At 41.9% G+C, this 25,265-nt stretch overlaps 2 protein-coding genes across 2 annotated transcripts in view; one reads left to right on the top strand and one right to left on the bottom strand.

Annotated features, from left to right (window-relative positions):
* Window positions 1-6,545: 6,545 nt before the first annotated feature.
* On the top strand, window positions 6,546-15,097 carry camk1ga (calcium/calmodulin-dependent protein kinase IGa). Its single transcript, XM_048255727.1, has 12 exons — window positions 6,546-6,659; window positions 7,466-7,577; window positions 10,692-10,817; window positions 10,959-11,033; window positions 11,238-11,500; window positions 11,767-11,842; window positions 12,038-12,150; window positions 12,441-12,519; window positions 12,685-12,772; window positions 13,043-13,350; window positions 13,555-13,655; window positions 13,831-15,097. Exons 2-11 carry the CDS (start codon window positions 7,492-7,494, stop codon window positions 13,616-13,618), a joined length of 1,278 nt encoding a protein of 425 aa, XP_048111684.1. The 5' UTR covers window positions 6,546-6,659; window positions 7,466-7,491; the 3' UTR covers window positions 13,619-13,655; window positions 13,831-15,097.
* Window positions 15,098-15,653: 556 nt separating this feature from the next.
* Window positions 15,654-25,265, bottom strand: part of lamb3 (laminin subunit beta 3) — a 15,397-nt gene continuing 5,785 nt past the window's right edge. Inside the window, exons 4-23 of the mRNA XM_048255726.1 lie at window positions 24,972-25,086; window positions 24,646-24,719; window positions 24,259-24,468; window positions 23,898-23,961; window positions 22,890-23,077; window positions 22,521-22,641; window positions 22,213-22,401; window positions 21,708-21,863; window positions 21,209-21,402; window positions 20,857-20,953; window positions 20,333-20,705; window positions 19,821-19,981; window positions 19,311-19,522; window positions 18,948-19,151; window positions 18,367-18,511; window positions 17,724-17,931; window positions 17,288-17,423; window positions 16,791-16,970; window positions 16,485-16,638; window positions 15,654-16,100 (exon numbers count right to left, since the gene is read on the bottom strand). Coding sequence (XP_048111683.1) covers window positions 15,961-16,100; window positions 16,485-16,638; window positions 16,791-16,970; window positions 17,288-17,423; window positions 17,724-17,931; window positions 18,367-18,511; window positions 18,948-19,151; window positions 19,311-19,522; window positions 19,821-19,981; window positions 20,333-20,705; window positions 20,857-20,953; window positions 21,209-21,402; window positions 21,708-21,863; window positions 22,213-22,401; window positions 22,521-22,641; window positions 22,890-23,077; window positions 23,898-23,961; window positions 24,259-24,468; window positions 24,646-24,719; window positions 24,972-25,086 — 3,321 coding nt within the window. The 3' untranslated portion in view covers window positions 15,654-15,960. The remainder of the gene's footprint in view (window positions 16,101-16,484; window positions 16,639-16,790; window positions 16,971-17,287; window positions 17,424-17,723; window positions 17,932-18,366; window positions 18,512-18,947; window positions 19,152-19,310; window positions 19,523-19,820; window positions 19,982-20,332; window positions 20,706-20,856; window positions 20,954-21,208; window positions 21,403-21,707; window positions 21,864-22,212; window positions 22,402-22,520; window positions 22,642-22,889; window positions 23,078-23,897; window positions 23,962-24,258; window positions 24,469-24,645; window positions 24,720-24,971; window positions 25,087-25,265) is intronic.

Genomic DNA, 25,265 nt, shown 5'->3' with positions numbered 1-25,265 from the left:
AGCCCTGGCCTAAACTTTACAAACTGACAATAAACAGCATCAACAGTCAGGAAACAATGTATATGGGTCTACTTTTTCTGTAAATAAATGTCTGCATTTTTCCAACTGCATTTTATGATATTTGCAGGTGTTGCTGCTACTGTTTATCTTTACTGTTTCGCCTTCCCCTCTCGTCACTGATTGGTCTGACTTTTTTTTGTCTGAGGCTACGTTTATACGGTGACGATGAAAAGAGAAGACGCAGAAGTGGCGTCTCGTCTTCATTTTTTTTTATTGGCGTTTAGACGAGCATTCTCAGGGATAAGGGGAGAAACCGGTGACTTCGTTCTTAGTACAGTTGTAGGCGTGAGTGAGGGGTTTCACAAAATCACGCCATCTGCTCTTCTCCTTGTCTTTCAATGTTCCCAGCATACTCAGGAGGGTGCGGTTGTACCGCTCAACTGGGTTTCCACGTGGGTGGTAAGGACTTGTCCTAACCTTCCTGATCCCAGTGATGGCACAGAGCTCCTTAATGGTGTGAGACTCAAAGTCTCGGCCCTGGTCGATTGGATATGCATTCCAGACCGCTGGGTGGTGGTGTGATAGAACCCCGGTACGTCACGCGCAGACATTCTAATTTGACAGTTTAGCCCATAGACATAATATACATATGTATATTATGTCTATGGTTTAGCCCATAGACTGTATATATATATACAGTCTATGGTTTAGCCAGAGAGGTAATCAAAGATCTTTGGTTTAGCCGAAGACGGAGACGCAACCCGGGTCGTCTTCAAAACTACACTTTGGAAGGAGTCTTCAGATTTTTGCGTCTTCAAGCCCCGATGGCGGGGTCGCCGTGTAAACGAAAGGCACTTTGATGGTGTTTGAGTGACAGGTTTCAAACTAACATAACTGTCAGTGTCATGAGTAGAGAGAGATAGACTACATTTTCAAGATGCATTACTTACCCACTGCCAACAGGTGGCAGTGGAGGATACCATGCAGTGGGCACATGTTGCAAGGAAACTTAGGACCTTTGAATGACCTTTAATGAAATTTCCTTTCTTCTGCGGTCTAGATGTAATTTATTTTACAGTAGCTTTATATTCTGTTTCAGTGTAGGGATGTGAACTTGGTGGATGTCCTTTGGTTTATAGTGCTTTGCTTCAGTGTAAACCAGGTACAGTAGACCCTATCACCTCTATTTTAAGAATTTTTGAACAGTCTTGTTCATAAAAACATGTAAACATCTGATTAATTGAGAATCCATTTCACTATATCCTGGTCTCATTTTTCTTTAATCCATATTTATTACATGGTAATATTATTGGACAATGTTCCTTTATACAACAGTTACACAATGGTATCTGAATATTCATCAACTGATTATTTGAAAGGCTCTTGTATTGAGAAGGCTGTTATAATTTATTTCAACCACTTGAATTATGGGAAACAGATGGTGTTTTCTGTTAACTATAAGCCTGATTGGGAACATGGAAATTAAACTCAAAATTAGACATACACTGAATATCCCTTTCAAAAATGCTCTGTTCTATTCTAAATGCTCAAGTGAGACCATGAAGTTACCCTACATGGGTGTCCTATACGTCTTCATGTTAATATGAAAGACACATCAAATATACGAGTAGGTGTTCCAAGATGGCTTTTCTAAATTCAGAACCATGTTCTTATACTCATGTGTCATGAATGATGTTGGAGGGAAACTTCATACATTAAAAGTTTGATGAACTTCAGGAGATCTCACACTTTTATCCATTACAACGTTCCCCTGCTTCCCCTAACCCTGCCTCTTATTGAGATGATGACATAACAGAGACTAAGCTGGTAATGATTTAACCTACACCAGCTATCCCAGTTTCCTAGGTCTGCTAAGGCTACTGGCACTTATACAATATATTAATCCCTTTTGCATCTGCAGAAGTCTTTTAGTAATCTATAATTCTGCGGCGTAAAGCAGATGTATTTGTTTATTGTACAGAAAAATAAAAATAACCTGTCAAGCAGTCAATTGACTACATTGCAGTCAAGAAGTAGGGGAAATGAATTTACGAAACCAAAACGTGGGTCATAGTTGCATAGTTGTCTAAGCCTCTATTGTGTAGCCTGTTAAAAACGTCGAGATTAAATCGTGAACAACATTGTTTTCTGCAGAAGCCTACCCTAGGCTACAGATTAGTTCTGAACAGTTATTTCTCTACTGGCTAAATTATCAAAAAGGTGCTTTCTCTTCGTCCTCCGCAAATTAAGCAGGTAGTTCCGTAGAGAGACGTTAGAATAAATTAGCGTTTGCGATTGACAACGTTGTGAAAAGTAGGCTATAACACTAACTTTGCAAAGTTAACTTGAATGCATCAATTTTGAACAAAGTTGTGTAGGCTACACCGCGCCAGTTGTAGTCTGCATGAACAGTTCTTGAAGACACTGTTTTGATTTGCATAGTGGAGGTGCGGGCTGAAGCCAACCTGTTTGAGGGAGAGCGGTGCAAGGAGAGAATGCGTGCTCTATCCTGCGAATATCTCTACAATGAAATAATGTGTCTAGGCTAATCTATATTTTCAATAAGCAATCACTGCATGCCTATGGAAACAATAAGTCAATAGGCCTATATATTAGAGATATCAAGAGTAACGCAGTAATGGACGTTACAGTTATTCAGTAGCCTAACTGTAACAAATTACTAAAATTTGAATTGTACTTTGTAACGCGTTACCCCCAACACTGACAATAATGTAGACAGCAAATTAAGATATTTTTTCATTTTGTGGAGCGGCACCGGTAGGCTATCAAAAGCAGATTTCGATTTTCGTTAACCACTGTGTAGCCAATCTTTATGCCATACCCAAGTAGCCTAAATCGAGGTCATTTTTAGTTATGCATGATTTATTTTGTTATTGAATTTGTTATTGTACCGTATATGCAATACTGCTATTTTGACTTATTCTATTGAGCCTATTTTAAATAGGCTGTTGTATTGCAGTGTAATGCTCAATTTTAATTGATTTATTTATTGTTTCTAACACTGATTGATTAATTGTATTCTGATTACTCCTGGCATTACAATAAATTGTTATGTTAGCCATTCATCTGTTGCTTTTTAGGGGTTATTGGCTTCCAGAGACTAGTTAATCGGGTACTTACTGGGCAGAGTGTTTTGTTCTAGTTAAACTGCATGAATCCCTGAAGGCTATGCCAAACCGTATTGATCCAATGATCCAATGACAATCTTGGGAATAGCCAGGACACTGGGGAACCCCCTACACTTTTTGTACATCAAAGCATCACCACATTCCTGTGTGCATTATACATTTACAAATAAAGACGTTCTGATTTTCAGATATGTGCAATGGCATGCTGGAGGGCTATATGTCATTACATAAAAGAAAGTTTAGTTTATGTCACTCTAGTCTCTCTTTATGCAATATGGGAAGGAGATGGAGCTATGCCAAGCTGACTGTGCATGCCCACAACAGACTGTTGATTCACAGGATTAAGAGCCATGGCTCCTTACTGCTGCCTTGATGAATACTTAGAAGAGTTACATAAACCACAGCTCTTCTCTCTAGCTGCCTCTGTGGATCATCCCCTTAGACCTTAGATCACTTTGTGATCATGGAGCTTTACAATGGGCTTAGCAACAGTGAGGTTGAGTAAATTATCTGGAATATTCTATTCCTTTCTATTCTGTATGTTGTGCCTGTTGAAGATAAGAGGGCTCATTCCCACCCAGGCTTTAGTTAAGTTTTAAAGTATTTCCCCCAGAGTCCTTTGACAAATTTAAGACAATTACATCATCATTTCTTTTTCAACCAGCCCACCCCCACCCAAAAGTGTAGCTTGCATAAAGCCTGATTCTATTCTATTCTATTATATGTTCATGTAACCTGATAATTTGTGGGTTTGTAGAGTTCACACTCTCCAGTCTCTCAGACGTGGGCAAGATGAAGACAGGTTACACTTCGGTTATAACTTCTTTTATTCACACAACCAACTTATACAGACAACACAGCCTAACGCACGGTCACTTCTCCCCAGCTTCACTCTCTTCTAAAAACTGTGGCGAAATCACTCCCCCCGGAACCAAAACACCCAACTCTCAAATGTATGGGGAACTAAAATCCTAATATGTTAAGCATTCACCATTACATTAACAGAGGAATGGATGAAGACTGAATGAAATAAAATTACATTAAACAAAATAATAATATAATAAAATCATTGTTTACATTCATATTACATAGTGACAGAAATTACCCCTAAATGTATGATCATGACCATGATCTTGTGCCCAGAATCATGGTATGTCCCTGAGACTGGTCAAAAGACTGCTTCACATATCTGTTGCACTCATTTAGAATGCAATAAGTATTTGAAATGCTTGTGTTGACAACATGATCCTCTGAAGTGGGTTGCGCCAGTTAGTCTCTAACTCCCAAAGGTGATAACATAGACTTTACCTTTGCAAACAGTGCTGCTGTGTGTAATCACTGCACCCAGGTATCGTGCCAACATGAGAATTACTGTGTCTCATTTTACATAGTTCTACACATGGTTAATACGGAAGTCACAACATGTCAATAAGATTTGGATTTTGTCACTCTTGGGAGCTATGGGCTAACCCACTTCCAGTGAGCTATGCTCAGCAAGGCTAATATAATGGTGGGAGTGTCAGAGACTGGGTTATTGCATGCACAGAGAAGAAAAGGGTATGGATTGTCTAACTCTGACTGGGGTAGACAGCAAATAAGATAATTTCCCGAAAAGTTGGTTAGTGCCTTTAAAATCAGAGGTATTCCAATGGACAACACTTTGAAAATGTTACAGAATAGGTCATTACACAGAAGGCACACTCTGAGTACAGCTCATGTGTGACGTTATCTTTGGACTGTCAGGGTGAGAGGTGCAGGTGTCTACAGAACTTGGCTGCCTTCAACTTAACAGGCAGCAAACAGTAACACCTTAGGCAATATCTATCAGTGAGCTGGGGCTTGGCTTGCACATGCTGTGGAGTAAACAAAGTCAAGGACATGTGCAGAGCCAGTCTTTTGCATTGTCAAACGGCACAAACCGAGGGTGAAGAAACACCAAATGGACATTTACAGGTTTTTTTTGTATGGATGCAGTGCAGTCCATATATGCAATCGACTTTGCACAGGTTGAATCCATGGTGACACAAATGTCAACAAATGCAAACATGCATGCAATGCCTTTTTGCAGAGCATAATATGCAGTGTGCTGTTGCATAAACGTAATAAAGAATTGTACAGGACGGCTCAAATAAACAAAAAATGTCACTTAAGGTGACATAACATAACATGCACTTTTACCCATTTGTATATTTACTGGATATTAATTGTCCAACATGCTGTAATAGACAAGCAATCAAGCAATGTGGCAGTATGGACATACTGTTTGAGCATACATCCCAAAGTGCCAAGTCACCCTTTCCCATGGGTCATGTGCACATACCGTCATCACAGATCTATTAATCGGTTCCAACTGTCTCACTTCAGGACGCGCTGTTCAATCGCATTGACATTTTGCACAGTTGCAAGGCATCACACAGTTGTGGGATGTAGCTGACATTACTTAATATTACACAATGAGAACGCTGATCAGATATTGTCATACTGTATTTAAGCAGTGAGTGTGTGCCGAGAGGCTCTCATCTTGAACCAGGGTAGGATTATCTCCTTAAGCTTGCTATCAATGTCCTTCACGAGTCTAATTGCGTCGCCAATGTTCCAACAATGCAGCATTAACCCCTGGGACGCATGTCCACTGAAAACAAACTCTGTTGCACTCAGATGCAGGTTAAAGTAGCCTATGTTTTTGTCACACCTGACCTGAAATTAAATTACTGAGGGAAGTAACGAAGAGACAAGTACAGTAGCCTGACTTGAGCGTGCACACAGACGGTCTTTGATGTTGCGTGTGTTGAACCTTTATAGACCTTGAGGCAGTGATACAGTGCAGCCAATAGGCTACAACTAACTTTATTTTTGCACTGGATCGGTTCTGATTGATTAACTTTATTTTTGCACAATTGGTTTCACTGAAAACACATGGCAGTCAATATTTACATAAAGTAGGCTAGACAGTATAAATTCATTTTGTGAATAAAACTGGGAATATAGAATTGTCGTGACAGACCAATTTGTTGCCCGGAAACTTCAATCTAAGTAAGGACAATGAATAAGCACTTAACCTTGATATGATAGCAAAATGTGCTGACCTGTCTGCAAATAGGCCTAATAACTCGCGTGAGACAGATAATTGTGTAGGCCTAATTGGCCACGCCACGAGTCAATTATTTTAAATATGAATTAAGGGAAATAATTAATCAATTTGATGAGAATATACATATCTCCTCTAGGACCATGTTTAGGAAAAAGTGAAATTGTATTTTTGTATAATCAAAATTCTGAAACTTTCCCACGATACAGATGTTTCTCACGCCGGAGATATATCTGTCCTGGATTTAGACCTATAATGGACAGGTCAGCATCTGATAAGCGATGTGGTAAGATCATCTCAGGTGACCTGATGTGATAGACTCCTCCCCGCTGCAAGCTGAGAAGAGGCAGCGGCTGCCCTGGAACATTGGGTAGTTACATCTATAGCCTGCCTCAGCCAGTGCCGCTCCTTCACAACCGCAGGTACAGTGTTCTTTTTGTTTTAAGTATAGTAGCCTAAAGTAAGAAATGATAGTCAAGATAGATGTGAGAGTTTACATGTCTTTTGTATTCTTATTGGAATTATGTCAGCTTTGGTTTTATTATTCAAGCCACAATGTAGGCTAATGGTTGTCTTTGAAATGTGTTTGGGCTAGTCTTTTTTCATAGTCTGTCATTGGCTTGCTAATCAAATAGAAAATTGTCAATAATCAAGCACTATGTTGAAGACTGTGTAACTGTTTTCTTATAATTGCAATATAGTTGAATTTACTAATGTTGATGTAACATAAACGGTAGGCTACCTGATACCTAAATATGACATAAGTTGCTTATTTAACACTAAGAGTGACTGACTGGTTGGTGAAGATTTCGGGTCATCGACCCAGGGGGTTGTGCCAGTATAGAGCAACCCAGATTACACCTAATCTTTGTTTCAAACTGGGAGGGGGGCATAGAAACTGGAGGAGAGTCAAATATGAAAGGCTTATCCTCTCCTTTCCTCTTTCCCTAAGTGAGAGGTTAAAAAAAGCTTCCCTTAGCTGCTCATGGAAGACATTTTATATAACACTAGGGTTTCAAAGTATATTTCATAGCCCTCCAGATGTGAATATTTTAGTGGTAGCCCACTGTTACTGTCATACCCTACAGGCTCAAGAGAATGTTTCACTGAAATGCAAGTAGTTAGCAGGTATATCAGAGACATGATAAGGCACAACATGCCTAAATCTGGACAGTAAGAATTTGAAATTTATCGTGCAACAACATGACACCATGTTTCATCACTGCAGGAGTCAAAATTAACCTTTGAGCTATCATGGGTCGTAAGGAGATTCACGGCAACTGGAAAAAAGTCATCAACAACATCAAGGACCTATTTGACTTCAGAGAAGTTCTGGGATCGTAAGTACCAAGTTCTTTTCTCTTGGGGTCCTTGAATAGAAAGCCATTCACATTTGGTTATAAGCAGTATATTTTATCTGCTATTTAGCAGTATTTTATCTGCTGCTCTTCTCAGACACTTGGTTGTTCTCACATTCTTGGAAATTCAGTCATTCAATTCAATTAATTCATGGATTAGTCTTGAGGTTGCACTCTGCTACAAAAGGTCAGAGAACCTTACCAGATTGGTTGGGTGTCCGTGAGAGCCATTTCTCTTTACAGGATAGAGGCCTTCTTTGCCAGCTGGATAATCCCTAGTCATGGCTACAATTGGGATTAGCAGATCAGCCATTTTTGTCAATGATGCCCTGAATCGATCCATTATGTGTCAGTCCTGATGGAGAGGAACATGTAACCGTGTTATGTAGGTACAGTATGTACTGGATGTATCACAACAGTTTGAGAATGTACAGGAGCCTTTCAAAGAAGTCTTTTTCCAATGAAACACATTTCTCAAAACAAGATGAACAAAACTTAATTAATAGAAGACATATTTAATCAACATTAAAAGAACAACAAAGACAAAAAAGAAGAAAAAACAGGCAGATAAGAGGACTACTACGACCAATGGATTGTTGCCTTGTTGCCACACATCACAAACAACTTTGACCACTCTGGGACAGCCGACACCTTCCAGGCTCAGAGTGTTCAGGTTCAGGCCATCTCAAAGCTATCCGTGCTGTATGGAGGCAAGCCGACGGTTCTCTCTGCCCCCTTCCAAGCAGCTTATAGCCTTCAGCACAGCTCATACCTCTTACAGTACTCAGGGATGAATGAGAGGCTTGACCCGTGCCTGTGGAGGCTGACGTCACTCAGGGAGGGAAGAACATCCTAGCACTGATAAACGAAGGGATTACTACAGTGTGTGTGTGTGTGTTTGTGTTTGTGTTTGGAATGGGTCGTTAAGGATGTGTGTATGAGTGTTGAATTCAGCTGTAGCAAATGGCGAGAACAAATTATATTTCCCTGTCTGTGTGTGTGTGTGTGTGTGTGTGTGTGTGTGTGTGTGGGATCACTGAAGAACAATAGTGAGATCATTTTAGAGTTTTTAGATTTTAGATCAAAAATCTTGTATTACATTGTATATTACATTTTTAATGAAAATTCTAGTTTTAATAGTATAGTTTATTCATTGATACAGTAGAGATACAATACTGTAAGTTTTGGCGAGATATGAGAATTAGATGACAGGGCTGGCCACAGATCCAGTCTGTCTGTCTTTGAATGAGAGGCATGACCTGGACCTGTGAGCTCTGACGTCAGCCAGCAAGGGAAGAACATCCTAGCACTGATTACTCAGGTGTCTCTAAGTCTGTGTGTGTGTGTGTGTGTGTGTGTGTGTGTGTGTGTGTGTGTGTGTGTGTGTGTGCGTGTGTTCAAATCTGTATGTGTGAAAACAGAGGAATTTAAAGAAAGTCTGAGTTAACAAAGAAAGTCTGTGTGTGTGGGTGTAGGCCAAAACATTACAAAGCAATGCATTACTTTAATCACTTCACATTTGTTTTACATTGCCACATTCATTTAAAAATCACTTTGTAATCACTCTAGTAATTATACACATGTAAGAGCACTACTATGTTTTGGGCTGGGTTTTATTTACTAACTAGCATAAAAGATGGAATTTGTGTATTGTCGATTAGCCAATGTTGTGGAATAATGCAAACGTAATATAATAGGAAGTGTAATGAAATTACTTTCCACAAGGAGAAAGTAGCCAAAGTCATGCATTGCTGTTTCTTATGTTAGTATTGAGTAATTTGTTACTTTTTCTTGGTAACAACCCTAACAACAAACTGACTGCTGGTCAGTTAGCAGCTGATTCTGCAGTGGAGCAGGCAGTGTGTTATTGTGGAAACCAGGCCATTTGTTGTCCAGGCATTTGTCTATGTTTACATACTGTATACATATGACAGAGAGAGAAAGATACCAGTTGTAAGGATGCATAGCTATCCGCATTAACATAGATGTATTAAATGATGTTTTCATGATTGTTTATCTATATATATGCGTGTGTGTGTGTGTGTGTGAGTATGAGGGAATGCTGGTCTGTTTGGGGCCAAAGGACCTTGTACAGTATGCCTCCATATGAAAAGACTAGGGTGGTGCTGAAGACAACTGAAAGCCTGTCAAGTCATCTATGAACAGATTCAGATCAGTTCATTCAGAGTTTTGCATTTTCTACACTCTTAATTTTACTTTTAAGGGGGCCAAATACTCTTATATCCAAATACTCTAGCGTATTTGGCTCACAGTTCATGCATTTAAATCAACAAAATGAAATCAACATGACTAAGTTTCAGAGTAACATGGCCCATGCGCAACTCTTGACCCCACCCCACCCCAACAGATGAATGTGTATTTAAATTAAGTCATTTATGTATTAGAAATGTGGGGTCATCATTGAAGTCAGTGCCTTCTTGACCGAGAAAAAGCCAAAAATGTATTTTTGGTTCATGCGGATTAAAGCCAACAACTCCCAGAATTCCCTGCTTTTCAATGCTCTTCGCTGCCCTACCAAGCAACTCCCCCAGGAAGTAGCCAATGTAGTCTCCAGCCTCTGGCCAAAAAAACCTCAGATGAGGCAAAATTATGATTTTTGCATCATTGGAGGTTTTTTTCCAGACAAAAAATACAGATATCTCTCGTCTCGGGGGACATGAGGGAGGGAAGAACGATCATTTGACTGATACAAAGCTTAATGCTAATCGGTGAAGTATCCCTTTAACAGGCTTTCCTCAGTGTGTTCTTAGCGAATGTCCTAAAAGGCTTACATGTCTTTATAAATATTTCTGACCAGTCTCTGAGCAAGTGCTTATGACCAAAATGGGGACAGCTAAGGCAGACCTCTCCTTAATTCTCTTACCTCTTTTTGAGCCTGGTTTCCCTCAAAATTTAGATTACAAATCGATTTATCCCAACCCTGAGTTAACATCCATTTCTGTTGACCCCATTCAAATAAAATGTATTATACAATCTGAAATGGACTAATATCCATCAGTCTCTATTTTTTGTGCATGTCTGCCTGATGTTCTTCACGAGACGCTGACTGCCTCCATTCCTAATGTGTCTGTGCAGGGGCTCGTTCTCTCAAGTGTTCCTGGTCAAAGAGAAGAAGACTGGAAATTTCTACGCACTGAAGTGTGTGAAAAAGAAGCTGCTCCATCACAGCAACCTAGAGAATGAAATCAACGTGCTCAGAAGGTAAATAGGACAAACAAATGGGTCTTACAATGGGTCTTGTAAAGGGGCCCAAAACACTTGTTTACATTTGTGCGTCACAATGTACAGAGTACAGGTGCAGATTTGTGGAGGCTTGACAGGCACTGTCTGACTGTTTTTCAGCATCAAGCATTCCAATGTCATTGGTCTGCATGACTTCTATGAGACCCGGACACACTACTACCTCGTCATGGAGCTGTAAGTACTTTTCAATCAAAGTCCCCTCCTCAACCTCTGAATCACTTAAGGTCTCTTTGTGTGGATACACTGTGCCCTCTAAGCAGTGGCCACAAAAGGCCATCACTGTAAGCAGTCAAGAACTGAGAATTGAGCAACTCTGAGCATCTTAACTGTATATTTCTGGGGTGACCGTCCCTCTGTCTCCCTCTGTCCATCCCACAGGGTTTCCGGAGGAGAGCTGTTTGACCGGATCATTGACCGGGGCATGTACACGGAGAAGGATGCCAGTCATGTCATCAGACAAGTGTTGGAAGCGGTCAGCTACCTTCACAAGAACAGCATAGTTCACAGGGATCTGAAACCAGAGAACCTGCTGTACCACAACCCTGACGAAGATGCCAAGATCATGATCAGCGACTTTGGTCTGTCCAAGATGTCTGACCACGGTGTGATGTCTACTCGCTGTGGCACCCCTGGATACGTTGGTACGAATACACTAGGAGACTAAATAAAATCACATATGTAGAGTGCAGCAGCATTTAGATTTCAATAGTCGCCTACGGTAAAGAGTGTTGTTATGTTTAACAAGTATTTCAGATATTACAAACCATAAACACACAATTTAAGGGCCTGACATTAAGAGTAAGATTTCATGGGATGTTCATATTGGATCACTGCTGCTAGGAATATTTTTATATTTCCGTCTGGCTGTTTTACACCATCTGACCTGCATGACCTTTTGACCCTTCAGCCCCAGAGGTCTTGGCACAGAAACCATACAATAAGGCAGTCGACTGCTGGTCCATTGGAGTCATTGCATACATCTTGTGAGTCTTTCTCTCCCTCTCTCTCTCACACACACACACACACACACACACACACACACACACACACACACACACACACACACACACACACACACACACAAAAAAAAAAACACTTCAAATAAATTACTTTATAATGATTCTTGTTTTTCCTACTCTCACTCATTTTCTCTCTCTCTCTGTCTGCTTGTATATTAGGCTCTGTGGCTATCCTCCTTTTTATGAGGACAACGAGACCAAGCTGTTCTCTAAGATCATGAAGGCAGAGTACGCCTTCCATTCTCCTTACTGGGATGAGATCTCAGAATCAGGTAACTACCTCCGGTCCCTCTTTGTCCTTTTTCCTGTGCCCTATTGGGCAGTACTCTTGGCAGCTCTCACCACTGAATGTAAAAGACAAACAAGTCTCTATTTTAACTACCATTATGGCATCTTGCAAGATTACATTTTAAAGAGGTTAAAGAGGAACAATATACTTAGCTACGTATATGTAAACTAATAAATCAGTAAAACTAATTATAGACTAACTTGAAATGCACTGGCTAAGTGTGAGGAGTATGTTTGACTGACTTCCCCTCCTGGTCTCTTCTTGTGCCTAAAGCAAAGGATTTTATCCGACACATGATGGAGAAAAATCCTAAAAAACGCTATACCACAGAACAGGCTCTGTTACACCCATGGTGAGTTGGTGGTGGTGGTGTGTGTGTGTGTGTGTGTGTGTTTGTGTGTGTGTGTGTGTGTGTGTGTGTGTGTGTGTGTGTGTGTGTGTGTGTATGTATTCATGCATTAAGCATTGTAAGCCTCCAGTTTATGGTGTGTGTTTATGGTTTGTGGTGTGTTTACAGGATCATTGGAGAGACAGCGAGTACTAATGACATCTACGAGTCAGTCTGTGAGCAGATACAGAGAAACTTTGCTCAGTCGCGATGGAGGGTAAGACAGCAAACTTTTCTTTCTTTTTTCTTTCTTTCTTCTTTCTTAATTTCTTTCTTTCTTTCTTTCCATCTTTCTGTATCAGTTTGATATAATTAAGCATTAAGCATTAAGAAAACAGCATTATATAATTAAGCAGAAAGCATACGTTTTAGACATGACCAAGTTTATGTGTGTTTGCAGTTTTTACTGATGCAGGATTACATTATGTATACATATTATTGTGCACTGAATTGTGTGTGTGTGTGTGTGTGTCGGGGGGCTCTACAGAAAGCCTTTAATGCAGCGACAGCCGTTAACCACCTCAAGAAGCTTCAGCTGGCTCACAACGATCCCCCAATGTCCCCCACGGGTGACGTCCCCGACATTGAGGTGGTGGACATGTGCTGTCCCGGCCCACGCGACAGCCACCTGGACTCCAACGGCAACCCACACGTCAGTGTGCCGCTGAGCGGGGAAGTGTCAAAGGGCCTGTGTCCACTCAAACCCAGCCACACAGAGCCCATGCATGCCCTGGTCGTCACTGAGACCGGCAAACACGCTTACCAGTCTGAGCCTCAACTGGACAGTGCTCAGAGGTAGTGTTGCACCCCCTACTGGATATCTAAACAGTTGCACTTTTGATTGCTGTTTGCCTGTAACATGCTAGACTGCACATATGGTAGTTGGTGTTGCAATGTTATATTTAAAATCCAGTATAATATTTCAAATTCATTGTCTACCATATTCCTTTGCTTAATTATCTTCTAACAACTGGTAATTGTGTTTTTCTTTTTTTGCAGTGGGAAGAGAGGGACTAATCAAATAGGTCAACCTCTGCAGACAGGGATATGTTCTGTTATGTGATCATCAAACACTGGATCATGTGACTTTTGATTGACAGGTTGGTTGCCTGTTAACGTTAACATGTCTGAATACATATTAGCTTTAGAATTTACCTACATTACCTTATAATTGAATAATAACATTATTAAGTCACTTTCACCCATCCCTAAACCCAAAGTTTTTTTTTCTTCACCATCTATTGTTTTTAATTCATTTTCTTTACTGTTTTGCAGCCCCTGTGGTTAAGCTGTTGAAGCTCCTGAGTGACTATCCACTGAAAGTCAGCTTGAGGAATTATTTGGAGTTCGCTCAGTCCCAACACTCGAATGAATTCAGGCGCTCCACAAAAGACTCTCAGTCCATTTGAACGCTTTCACACAGATATGCACTTTAACGTGTGACACGTCACACTGCTTTTAGAGAAATGTAAACGGTATAAACTGAATTTTACTGTAAATGCCGAAGAAGGGAAGGAAAGTTGTCTGCAATGCTGAACATTCCCAAATATAACAGAGCATGCTCAGTGTCAGCCAGGTGTTTGAAGCTGCCTTGAATGAAAAAGTATCGTCTTTAACACAAGGTTGGCTGAACTGAACTGTGTTGATTCATATTATGGCTGAGAACATTTTGGTGCTCTATTTACTGTATGAGTGTTTTCATGTCTGTTCAAGACAGTGTGTCATTCTTGTAACACACATCTTGATGGCAAGCTCATTTCCCAGGCAACAGGGCAAACAAAGAGAGCACACAAATGCCTGAATGTTCAGTCATTTAACCAAGTATCAGTGGCCCTCCAGGGCTTGTGACCTTATTTTCATAATGCTACACATTTGCAAGTTGTATTTTTATCATTATCATTTGTCTTCTTTGTTATTTATGATATATATTTATGTTATTTGTATACTCACACTGAGCACAGTGACTGTTACTTTTTCAGCATGGTCTAAATGTTTGTAACTCATCAACAAGGCAAAATGTAAGCCACACCACTGTGTGTTGGTCGAAAACATTCATAGTCGTGTGAGAAAGACTAACAGCATATTTGAGATGAGGGATGATAATATATGTGCCACTTCTACAGTAAAGACTGCTGATAGGCTTCTGCAGTTTTGCTACTGTGTACAGAAATTTTACAAAAAAAAAAAAAAAAATGTGTGAATGGACAGTTTTTTGCACAGGCTGACAACCTGTGGCTATATCCTGCATGAATGTGTTTGTTTGTGTGTGTTTTTGTATAGTGTGTGTGACTGACAGCACAGTAGATACTGCACACAATACATATGGCTTCCATATGCGATTATCACAGACCTCTTCACCGGGGGAGTGCAACAGTAGAGGATGCTGAGAATGTTTGCTGTAGTGGTACTCTGCGGAAGGCTGGACCTGTCTTGGAGCACTCCTCCTTACACTGTGGTCAGATCACAGTGATGTGTAAAAAACCCAGTATTGTATGGAACAAAAGGACTAATTTTGTTGTCATTAAACATATTTATTCTCCAATACCTTGTGTCTTTATACTGGTTAATTAAAGTACCCAATGTAGCACCACTGAGATGCATTAAAAAGTGGAAACGGTACTCCAGTACTGTTACACTGCATGTACTGTACTATAGTAACAATTTAGTGTTTGTGTATTCCAACTTGAAACTCTAGAAATTATTTTCAACTTTGAAAATAATTTACAAAAAAATAAATAAAAAGAAATTACAAACTTGCCTCACACTTACAAATATATTTTACAGTCCCCACAAAACATACACTGTAGGCATTAGTTCATGGCATGGGTCATTATTTGCAAAAGTGTAAAACCATCAAATATAATTTTGGATTTATTTTTATCTTTGGATAAAGATAAAGAACTCCCGTGATCTGCACGTCCATCAGACGTTTAATGTTAAGTGGGGAATCTGACTGGGTCTGGCCAGTGTACATGCACTTTTGGCAAAATACGCTGTCAAACTCGCACCCTTACTGTTGTGGAAATGTTAATAATGATTCACCTAAAAAAAATCCACCAAAGTGACTGAGAAAATGTTAATATCTGACAGACAGGATATGCATAAAGACAAACGATAATCATTTATTGAGTGGTTCACAAAAGGCTCATTACAGATTTACAGAATATATATTAATTAGAATGATTTCAAGGACATATAAAAGTAACAAATACTGTAGGTAACATCTGAATTCTGTTTCAGTGGTTGTTTAAAGTGACAGCAATAGTACTGAAAATGGTATAACAAATGAAATGTTTTCCAGACAGATTGACAAAAAACCTTGGTGACATAAATAACCAATAACATTATTTATTATAAATGGTAGTATCAAGACGATGGGACAGGGCAGGGCGGGTGTGGTGGAGCTTATGCTATACATATGCTGTGCAGGTCGGCCTCACTCCGGATTTCTTTAATGAGATTCTGGACCTTTGCTTCCAGATCAGGCAGAAGCAAGGACTTCTGATTGAACTCATCCGCAGCCTGTTTGATGGATGACTCTTTTTCTGGAGGGAGAAGATTGATAGGAACAGGACAGGTGAAGAAGAGAGAGAGAGAGAGAGAGAGAGAGAGAGAGAGAGAATGAAAGGGGGGTAAGAAGAAGGAGATGGTTAGTGTTACAAGAAATATGCATAACATAGACACTATCACCTCTCTTGTCACTGTAATCTATAAGAATTATATATACAGAAGAACAGTATGTGACTGTGCCATATTTATTCATCATATTTAGGAAGTTCTGAAAAAAGTATTGGGAAAACAAATTCCACCCTCAAAAAAAGCACCATCAATCATTATATATTCTCGTGGCTTAAGACCAGTCTCTTCTGTGTTGCTTCAGACTCCCAAACAGCAATGCAGAGGGGCTTGTCCAGGCTGCACTAGCTTACCATCTAAGGTCTGCTTGATGTGGGCCGTCTCATTCAGCAGCTTGCTGGTGTCCTCTTTGAGCTTCTGCAGGGTCTTCCCCGCCTCGCCCACATCCCCAGCATCCTCAGCTGCTTTCAACAGCTCCTCGAGTTTGTCCTCCAAAACCACAAGGTTCTGCACATAGCACAAACACACACACACACACACACACACACACACACACACACACACACACACACACACATACACAGAGGAATTAATACACATTATTTTAGCAATTTGCTTGACCTGTGAACTATGTCTGTGTCTTGTGACCTCTCCCTCACCGTTGTGATGTCATCGGCTGCCTTCTGAGCATTCTGTGCATCTTCAAGCCCCTTTTGTGCCAGTTCATCATTATGCTTGGCCAGATCCTTCAGGTCAGTCATTTCCTCAGGGATACTGGTGCCGACAGTATCGGTCACTTCTCCTAAGCCACCAACAGCCTCATCCAAATCAGCTTTAACCTGACAGGGGATTGAACATCACATTTACTTACAACATTCATCCATTTATCAACCGTTCTCATCCAAAATAACTTATACTAATAATATGCTTAGATACAAATAAAACACTAACACTATGAATATATATTGACATATACATAAATACACATCTAAGGTAACTGTACATACAGTACCAGTTGATATTTAAGCTGAGCCATAGGAATACAGAACTCAATTAAGTAAATCAAAACTTTATTTTAAACTCATCAAAAAACAGGATCTTCACTCAATTCTGTGTACAATTGTCGGTGCACTAAAATCATGGTGCCATCTCTCACCTTTTCGGGGTTGACACCGTCAAGGATGGTCGTGGTTTGTGCAACTTTCTCCTCCATCTCATCCAGAGACCTCTCCACCTCTGCCAGCCCATCCAGCAACCCGGCGACATCGTCCTTCACCCCGCGGGCTGCATCCCTGAGTCACAGCAGGCAGAAAAACAGCACATCCAACTTTACTAAAGCATTTACTGTAAACCCTTTAAGTCCTTTCAGGCCTATAAAATCTCTGTAGTCAGTTAAAGGTCAGGTTAAGGTCTTGTCTATGGTGTTACATTTGAAAATTGATTTAGCCTAGTTATTAAAAAACGTCACTTAGACTTCAGACTTTGCACTTTGCACATCGTTCAAATAAGGGCCCACAGAGCCACTGCCATGTACTGGAAAGATATCAAGACATGTGGCATTGCAGGGTCTTAGACGGTGCCTGGCTCATTACCTGGCATTCTGGGCCTCTTCCAGAAGCTTCTTCGCCTGGTCCAGCTGGGGCTGGCTCTCCTCCAGGACCTTGGAGCTGTCGGGCAGGCCGGCGGCCAGACCCTGGAGCTCCTGCAGCTTCTTCTTCAGGGCGTCCAGGCTGAGAGGGAGCTTGGCATTCAGGATCTCCTCACTGACCTCGTCAATGCGGTTGGGGTCTGTGCTCGGGTCTAAAGAGAGAGCAGGGAACAATGGTGGATACATGAATGGAGTGAAAAAGCAGGCAGACAGTGAGACAGACAGACACAGAGACAGATATATAGCTAGATGGAATTCACCCACAGCATGTTTGATGGACAACTCTTTTTCTGGGGCAAGAGGATTGATAGAAACAGGACAAGTGAAAAAGATAGACAGACAGACAGACATACAGATCAATAGATTGATAGATCAATAGATCAATAGATTGATAGATCATAAAATGGCACATGGACGGATAGATTCAAAAACAGATTTAGACAAAGTGTAACGCACACCAAAACACTATTAACGAGATGCTGACGTCTGGTGATAAAATGTCACGAACTGGCTCCAAATGTATATTTTATTAACGTTTCGGCCATTTTCCTCTGAAAATTCAGAAACAAAGAAAGACAAAGTCATACCTGACAGAAAATCTTTGAGCTGCCTCACAAAGTTTCTGGTCTCCTGCAGATCCACTTCCAGGTCGTCACGAGCCTTTTTGATCTGGTTGGTCATCTCGTCGGTTGTCAGTCGCACCTGATTGGCCTTCTCCTGGGTGTCCTGCATCTGTTAGCCAATAAGAAAAGGGATTTGTGATTTTGCCTTTTATCTACTGTACATCTGATCTTTCTGATCTTATTTACATCAAAGCTTATTCTACAGGTCACACTACAGTCCATTCAACATTCATTCACTTCACATATGCATTGTCTCTAAATTTCCTTCAGTATGTGGGCTCCCTGGGTGTCTCTCCTAGTTCAGTCACACAGTGATTTGGTCTGTGTATTTAATGTGTGTAGGTTCACTCATTATTGATATATAGTTAAGTATGTATAAGTATAAATACTCTTTTGATCCCGTGAGGGCACTTCAACCGTTCCTACTGGTCGGGGTTCGAACTGGCAACCCTCCGGTTACAAGTCTGAAGCGCTAACCAGTAGGCCACGGCTACCCCTCAAACTCTCTTTACTCAAAAGCGATGTAAAGGTGAAGCATGTCCCACCTGTGCATTGGCCTCGGTGAGGTTCTGGCTGAGCTCCTGCAGTTTGGCCTTCACATCCTCGGTGTCCCTCTGGGCTTTCCCTGCAGTGGGCAGTGCGCCCACACACACCTCCCCCAGCAGGCAGGAGCGGGCAGAGTCGGGACTGCAGAGCTCGCCATCGCACTGCTCAGGTGTACAGGACTCAGTCCGCTTGCTGCCACACACCTGCAGATACAAGACACACAGGCATTAGTACCATTCCTCCGAGTGTTCTGATCTATTCTATAAATGAGCCTCCTGCAGAATTCATCTACACACATACATATCTGTTCAAATACAGGGTTGATACCACTGTCACCATAGTGATAGTAAGAGGGGTCTAACCTGGACAGCGGTCGGGGTGAGATTGGGCTTGGTAGCCAGCTGCTCCTTCAGTTTGTTGAGGTCCTTGGTGTTGGCTGGTTGGACCCTGTTCTGCATGTCCAGAGCATCTTGGCGCAGGTCAGATGAGTTCTTGACCGTCTTGCCTGTGGATTCGGCTTGCTTTACAGCATCATTAGAGTCCTCATAGGCCTTCTTAATGGCATCGAAAGCACCTATAAGAGAAGCATCTCAATTTCAGTAAACAGGTATGCACGTTTGTTTATTTGGAATTACACTGCTGCATAACTACTGAAAGTTATAGTGTCACTAAGACCTTTTTCTTACCTTCATTTCAACTACTTTTTTTCTTTCATTTATTGTATTTACGGTTAATTTGACCACAGTCAAACAAAATGCTTTGAGGATGTCTACGTTTAAGAGTTTAAAATATCAAAATGGTTGCACACAGTTTAAACTGAGACATTTCACCAAAGGTTAAAACCCGATTGCAACCGCCCAGTCAGTGCTGACCTTTGCTGTTGTCTGTGACAGAGTTCAGCAGGGCGTTCTTCTTGGCGTTGTAGAGGATGCTGAGGGAGTCCAGCAGACGCTGGAGCTCGTCCAATTGGGGCTTGAGGTCGATGCCCTGCCAGGAGCCAGAGAGGTCCCCAGTCAGCCTGTTCACCTGGTCCCTAGGGAGGGTGAAGGGGAGAAGAGAGAGATTTAGAGAGACGTTTTATAAAAGGAGTTGGTGTTGTCACACATACTGCCACAGTGGGGAAAAAACATATACATATATCTGTAAAAACAAAATGTAACTTTTTTTCATGCACTTCAACTACATCAACGAGACTGCAACCAACTCAAGTAAATCAATGCCTTTCAATGTCATGTTCTCCTGTAATAATTAATAAATAAGGAGCAGTTTGTTTAGATTTTTTTTTTGGGTGGGGGTTGCATGATATGGCCAGGGGCAAGGTCAAGGTAACAAGGTCCAACCTCATTAGAACTAATCAGAGTTTATCTACAGTCACTGTACTCACCTGAGTCTGCTCAGCTCTCTGAGGTTCCGGTCCAGTTTGTCTGTGGAGTCGGTTGGGAGAGCCAGCTGCTCGCGGATGACCCTCAGGGAGTCCTCCAGGGCACTGAAGCGCAGACCCAGGTTTCCCGGGAGTGGCCCGGAGCTGTCACCTCGGCCAGGGATGGAGTCGGAAAGCCGCCGCACGGTCAGGAAGAGGTTACCCAGCTGGGCATCCAGGTCAAAGAAACAGGAGGGACAGGTGGGGCAGTTGGGGAAGTTCTCACAGCGGCCGCGGCTGCAGGAGTCACAGCGCACGCCAGTCACGCCGGGGAAGCACACACAAGCGCCGGTGCGCTGGTCACAGCTGGCAGTGCCCTGTGGGTCACATTGGCAAACTGGGGGAGAGGGAGAGGAGAGAGAGAGAGAGAGAGAGAGGGAGAGAGTTTTTACCAATCTCCTAGGCCAATATTCAATTAGTACACAGGTGCTGTAAACTTCAGCCGTTGTAAGTAGCCGTTCAAAAGTAACGTTGACATAGTTACCAACCTCGGCAGCCTGTGTTGGGATCACCATAGTATAAGTCTGGGCAACCTGAGCAAGCGCGGCCAGCAAAACCTGATCGGCACTGGCACTGACCAGTCAGCTGTGGGACAGCACACAAAAACAGAATAAGATGGAATCACAACAAAACACAGATATTCAACCCAAGCAATACTGTTTGCTATATCATTCTGTTACTGATTTCCGTAACATATGTGTAGAGTTACAGAATACTGACATATGCTGTCATAACTCTGTGATAAATATTTACATCCACTTTATGGAGCTATTGTGCTATACACACTTTACTGTACTATACTGTGTGTGTGTGTGTGTGTGTGTGAAGACAGCTCCTTACCTGATCGCAGGTGTCTCCGATGGCGTTGGTGGGGTGGCAATCGCAGGGCTGGCAGCCGCTGGGGGAGTTGGGGTTCCAGAAGCCAACAGCACAACGGTCGCAGTTCATGCCCTGGACATTGGGCAGGCATGGGCACTGCCCTGTCACCGGATCACAGGACTGATAGCGGGAGCCCGCAACAGCACAGTCGCACTCTGAACACAAACAATAGTGTCAATGTATGAAAGCAAACATATATAGTACATAGAGATAAACGAGCACTAACATACATGGAAACGTACAGTACAGACATGTACATATTAATTACATTTATGGAAGTCAAACACACACACACACACACACACACACACACACACATACACACACACACACACACACACACACACACACACACACACACACACACACACACACATACACATACATAGATGATTCTCAGTAGGCCTAGATAGATCAACCCAGAACCAAAGACTTTTCGTGAATATTGAAGGAGACTCACTGGAGCAGCCCAGGGGGTTACTGGCACTCAGGCCGTAGTAGCCACTCTTGCAGCGGTCACAGTTGGGTCCTTCCACATTGGCCTTGCAGCGGCAGGCACCATTATTACCACCACACTGGCCTCCATTCTCAGAGCCTGCTGCATTGCAGCTGCAACCTGCGCCCCCAAGAGGAATGGAGGGGAATTGAAGAGGTTAACATAAAATACAGCAAAACAGAAAAGACAGACGACAGACATACAACAGCTGTATAAGTTATATTAAGGAAAGGAAAGGAACCTTTCTGATATCAGTTGTTAACGCACACTGGATTATCTATTCAGTCCAATCATTGGTTATCATCTCGTTAACTCGTTAGATGGCGTTGATTTTATGCCAGTGGATTAAATATGTTCACCACCACAATAACACAGATTGAGAAGAGGAGTAATAGGATTTTAACAAAGCTTAGTAAAATTACAGAATATAAAAAAACATTTGGTGGAGTGGAGCACCATGCGGACTTACGGAGGCAGGCGTCCGGTCGGTCCATACTGCTGTAGGGGTTGGGGTAGTAGTTGGGTGCGCAGCGCTCACAGTTGGATCCGGTGGTGTGGTGCAGACAGTTCTCACACACTCCTCCACTAACCCTGTTGGTGGCCTCGTAACGGACCGGGTCAAAGCGGCAGCGCTGGGCATGGTTATTACACTCACAGCCTGCAGGGGGCAACAGTGAGAGAACAGAAAAGTGAACTGATTAGACTGATTCTATTGGAAGGTGATAATAAGAATAAGAAAAGTTTCAACAAATGTATGTTCAATAAACGAGCGCTTACGTTGACAGATGTTAGGACTGTTTTCCCCAGCTGGTTTCCAGGGAATGTCATTAAACAGGTCAGCACAGCGTTCACAGTTCATGCCCACAGTGTTGTGTTGGCACTCACACCTGGCATTTACCTGTAACACACACACACACACACACACACACACATTTTACTTACTTACAGTATTTGCATAGTGGAAATGAACTGGGAAAAGAACACACATTATATTTGTAATGCATGTAAATCAAATATAACTGATCGCTATACACTGTGACAGTATACCCGGTTAAAGTTTCAAGCCTAACATGGCAGACAGTGGGCACGAATACAGTATCTATAAGAGGCTTTAAAGTTGGTATCTGGTTTGCCATAAATACATACCTGTGTTTCGGGCAGCTGGTTGCTGTTGGTGACGGGCAGGCAGCGGTTGGCATGGCCGTGGCAGAAGCAGGTGCCAATCACTCTCATCTCCCTGAGGGCGAAGTAGCGGCTGAGAGAGCGGCCGGGCATATTGGCCACCTGGCCCAGCTGGGTGAGGTTAATCCGAAGGCCGTTGAAGCCAGACACGGCTGCAGTCACACAGAGTGCATGTTGATTCAGTCAGTTTAAGTATGGATTTAACAACATCAAGATTCAGTTCATGTGTGAGAGTATTGAAATCTGAATTAATGTCTTAATGATTTTAATATTCATAAGTAGTTTATGTCTTTTTTTTATGTTTCTTGTGTCCTTAGGTTAACAGTCAGAATTATGGTTGGATAGAAGAATTAGTTAATGTTAGCTGTTATGTGTTCCTCGACATTTGACATTAGGCTATTGTTTTTCTTTCATTCTGTTCCTGTACTGTCCCTGAGTATTTCTCTGTGTGACTATGTCCTTAGAGATAAGGGGGAATATTGTGTTTCACTATTCTGCATGGGTGCATCCCCTGCATCAGTAGCAACTGTATCTGCTCCGGATTGCCAGATTGGCACTAATCAGGGACTGTTGTTACGAACTTCAATTTCTTCAAAAGTCGACTCTAAACATGCTTCAGTTACGTTTGTCATGGGATGACCAACCCCATCTCCTGTCAACTCGAAAGGATACTTAAACCCTGATTATTTCCTTGTCTAATTAGGGCAGCTAGTGGATCTTTGTGTGAAGTCATGTTGTCTCCCTTGATGTGCATCATTGTGAATAAAACTCTGTTTCTGATTTTTCCTACCATTGCCTGACTCGGTCTTCATTAATCTGTGATATCAAAATTACAATCATTCACCCTTAACACACCAATGTGCAGCACATGGAGAAGCATTGTGTGGGAGGCAACCCAGAGTTTAAAGGTACCAGCTTAGATGGGCAATTCAGCTTGTCTTTGTTCCCGACTAGATAACGGTGAAATCTTACCTTCAATTTTATAACTGTTGGGGTAGTTAAGTTCAGAATACTGCCGAAGGGGACTGAAATATATCTACAATAGAGACAAGAAAAAAGAGAGTGAGTGAGAAGAGAGTAAATAAAGCAAAATAAAATAAAAATGTTGTAAGTCAAGGAGTTAGTCTAATCCCTACTGTAGAATAGCTTCTCTATAGCAACTCGTGTAATCAAATGGTTTGATTGAGCTGTATGTACACACAATCTTTACTTGATTTTCATCTTCTTTTGTAAACATTAACCTAATCTATAATAGTGCCTCCTCTTCCTTTACTTCATCACACTAGTATGCAATTGCTTCGGTGTCTAGGGTTAATTCTCTGTCCCCTCTCACCTTCTGGTCCACGTATGGGTTTGCGGGGGGTGGGGAGAGTGTGTAGCAGGAGGCTTCCCCGAGGGCTGGGCCTGGGTTAGGCCTGGTGCCCCTGGGCTGTAGGACCTGGGGGAAGCTGGAGCGACAGTCGGTGGCCATGTAGCGGGCAGGCTGCCAGGTGCGTCCTCCATCGGTGGTCCTCTCAATCACCAAGGCATCAGGCCGTGGGCCCTGCAGCGCAAATAAAAACCATTCATGAATTTCCAGCACTTCTGGATAAGTACCGACTGTCAATATTGTCAGACAGTCCAGGCAATGAACAGAAAAAGAAAGGAATAAGAAACACTGGTGAAGTAGAGATGCTGTCCAGACCCAGGATTTAAAATGGCAGGAAATGTGGTACCTTACCTTGAAACTCATAATGAGGTTGTCCAGCTGAAACATGTGCGGCAGGTCAAACTGAATAGATACGGGACTGGTATCTAGAAAGGAGGAATGGGAAGGAGGAATAACACATGAGTTTTTAGGGGGCCATCAATCCTTGGATATCATCAGTTCAGAGTCATCAGTAGCATTTTAATAAAGTAGTATTATCACACACTGAGGTTCACGTGTTTTCCTTTCTTAGATTTATCAAGAGTGTAATGCTGGTAGGGAAGAGTGAATGATGTATCTATGGAGCTGAATGAATCCAGCTGTATGACATAAGACCTATCTGTGGAAGTCTGTCTCACCTTTCCTGGACATCCACCACCGCTGCTCACCAGCTGTGGAGAGAACGTTCTGAATGGTGTGCGCATGTCTGGCCTGAGGGTTGCGTGAGTCACATGGGCAGCACTTCATTTTCCACTGAGACCGAGAGAGTGGGAACAGAGGGATTCGATTACTGTTAACATTGTTAACATTTTAACGTGGAAGAAATCATGAAAAAAAGAGAGCAGACTTTTAAAACAACCAAAAGAACATCTATTTTACTGAGAGCAAACATGATGATGGAAATCATATCCATACTTTTTTTTTTGTTATAT

The sequence above is a fragment of the Alosa alosa genome, chromosome 10 (genome assembly GCF_017589495.1).
Source record: "Alosa alosa isolate M-15738 ecotype Scorff River chromosome 10, AALO_Geno_1.1, whole genome shotgun sequence".
NCBI classification, from domain to species: Eukaryota; Metazoa; Chordata; class Actinopteri; order Clupeiformes; family Clupeidae; genus Alosa; species Alosa alosa.
Note: the sequence above shows the minus strand (reverse complement) of the source record. Positions and strands in the feature narration are given on the sequence as shown.

Coding starts and splice junctions, on each gene's coding strand:
- camk1ga (XM_048255727.1), top strand. CDS start 7,492: ATGGGTCGTAAGGAGATTCACGGCAACTGGAAAAAAGTCATCAACAAC. Junction 10,818..10,958: donor GAAATCAACGTGCTCAGAAG/GTAAATAGGACA, acceptor ACTGTTTTTCAG/CATCAAGCATTCCAATGTCA. Junction 13,351..13,554: donor CAACTGGACAGTGCTCAGAG/GTAGTGTTGCAC, acceptor CTTTTTTTGCAG/TGGGAAGAGAGGGACTAATC.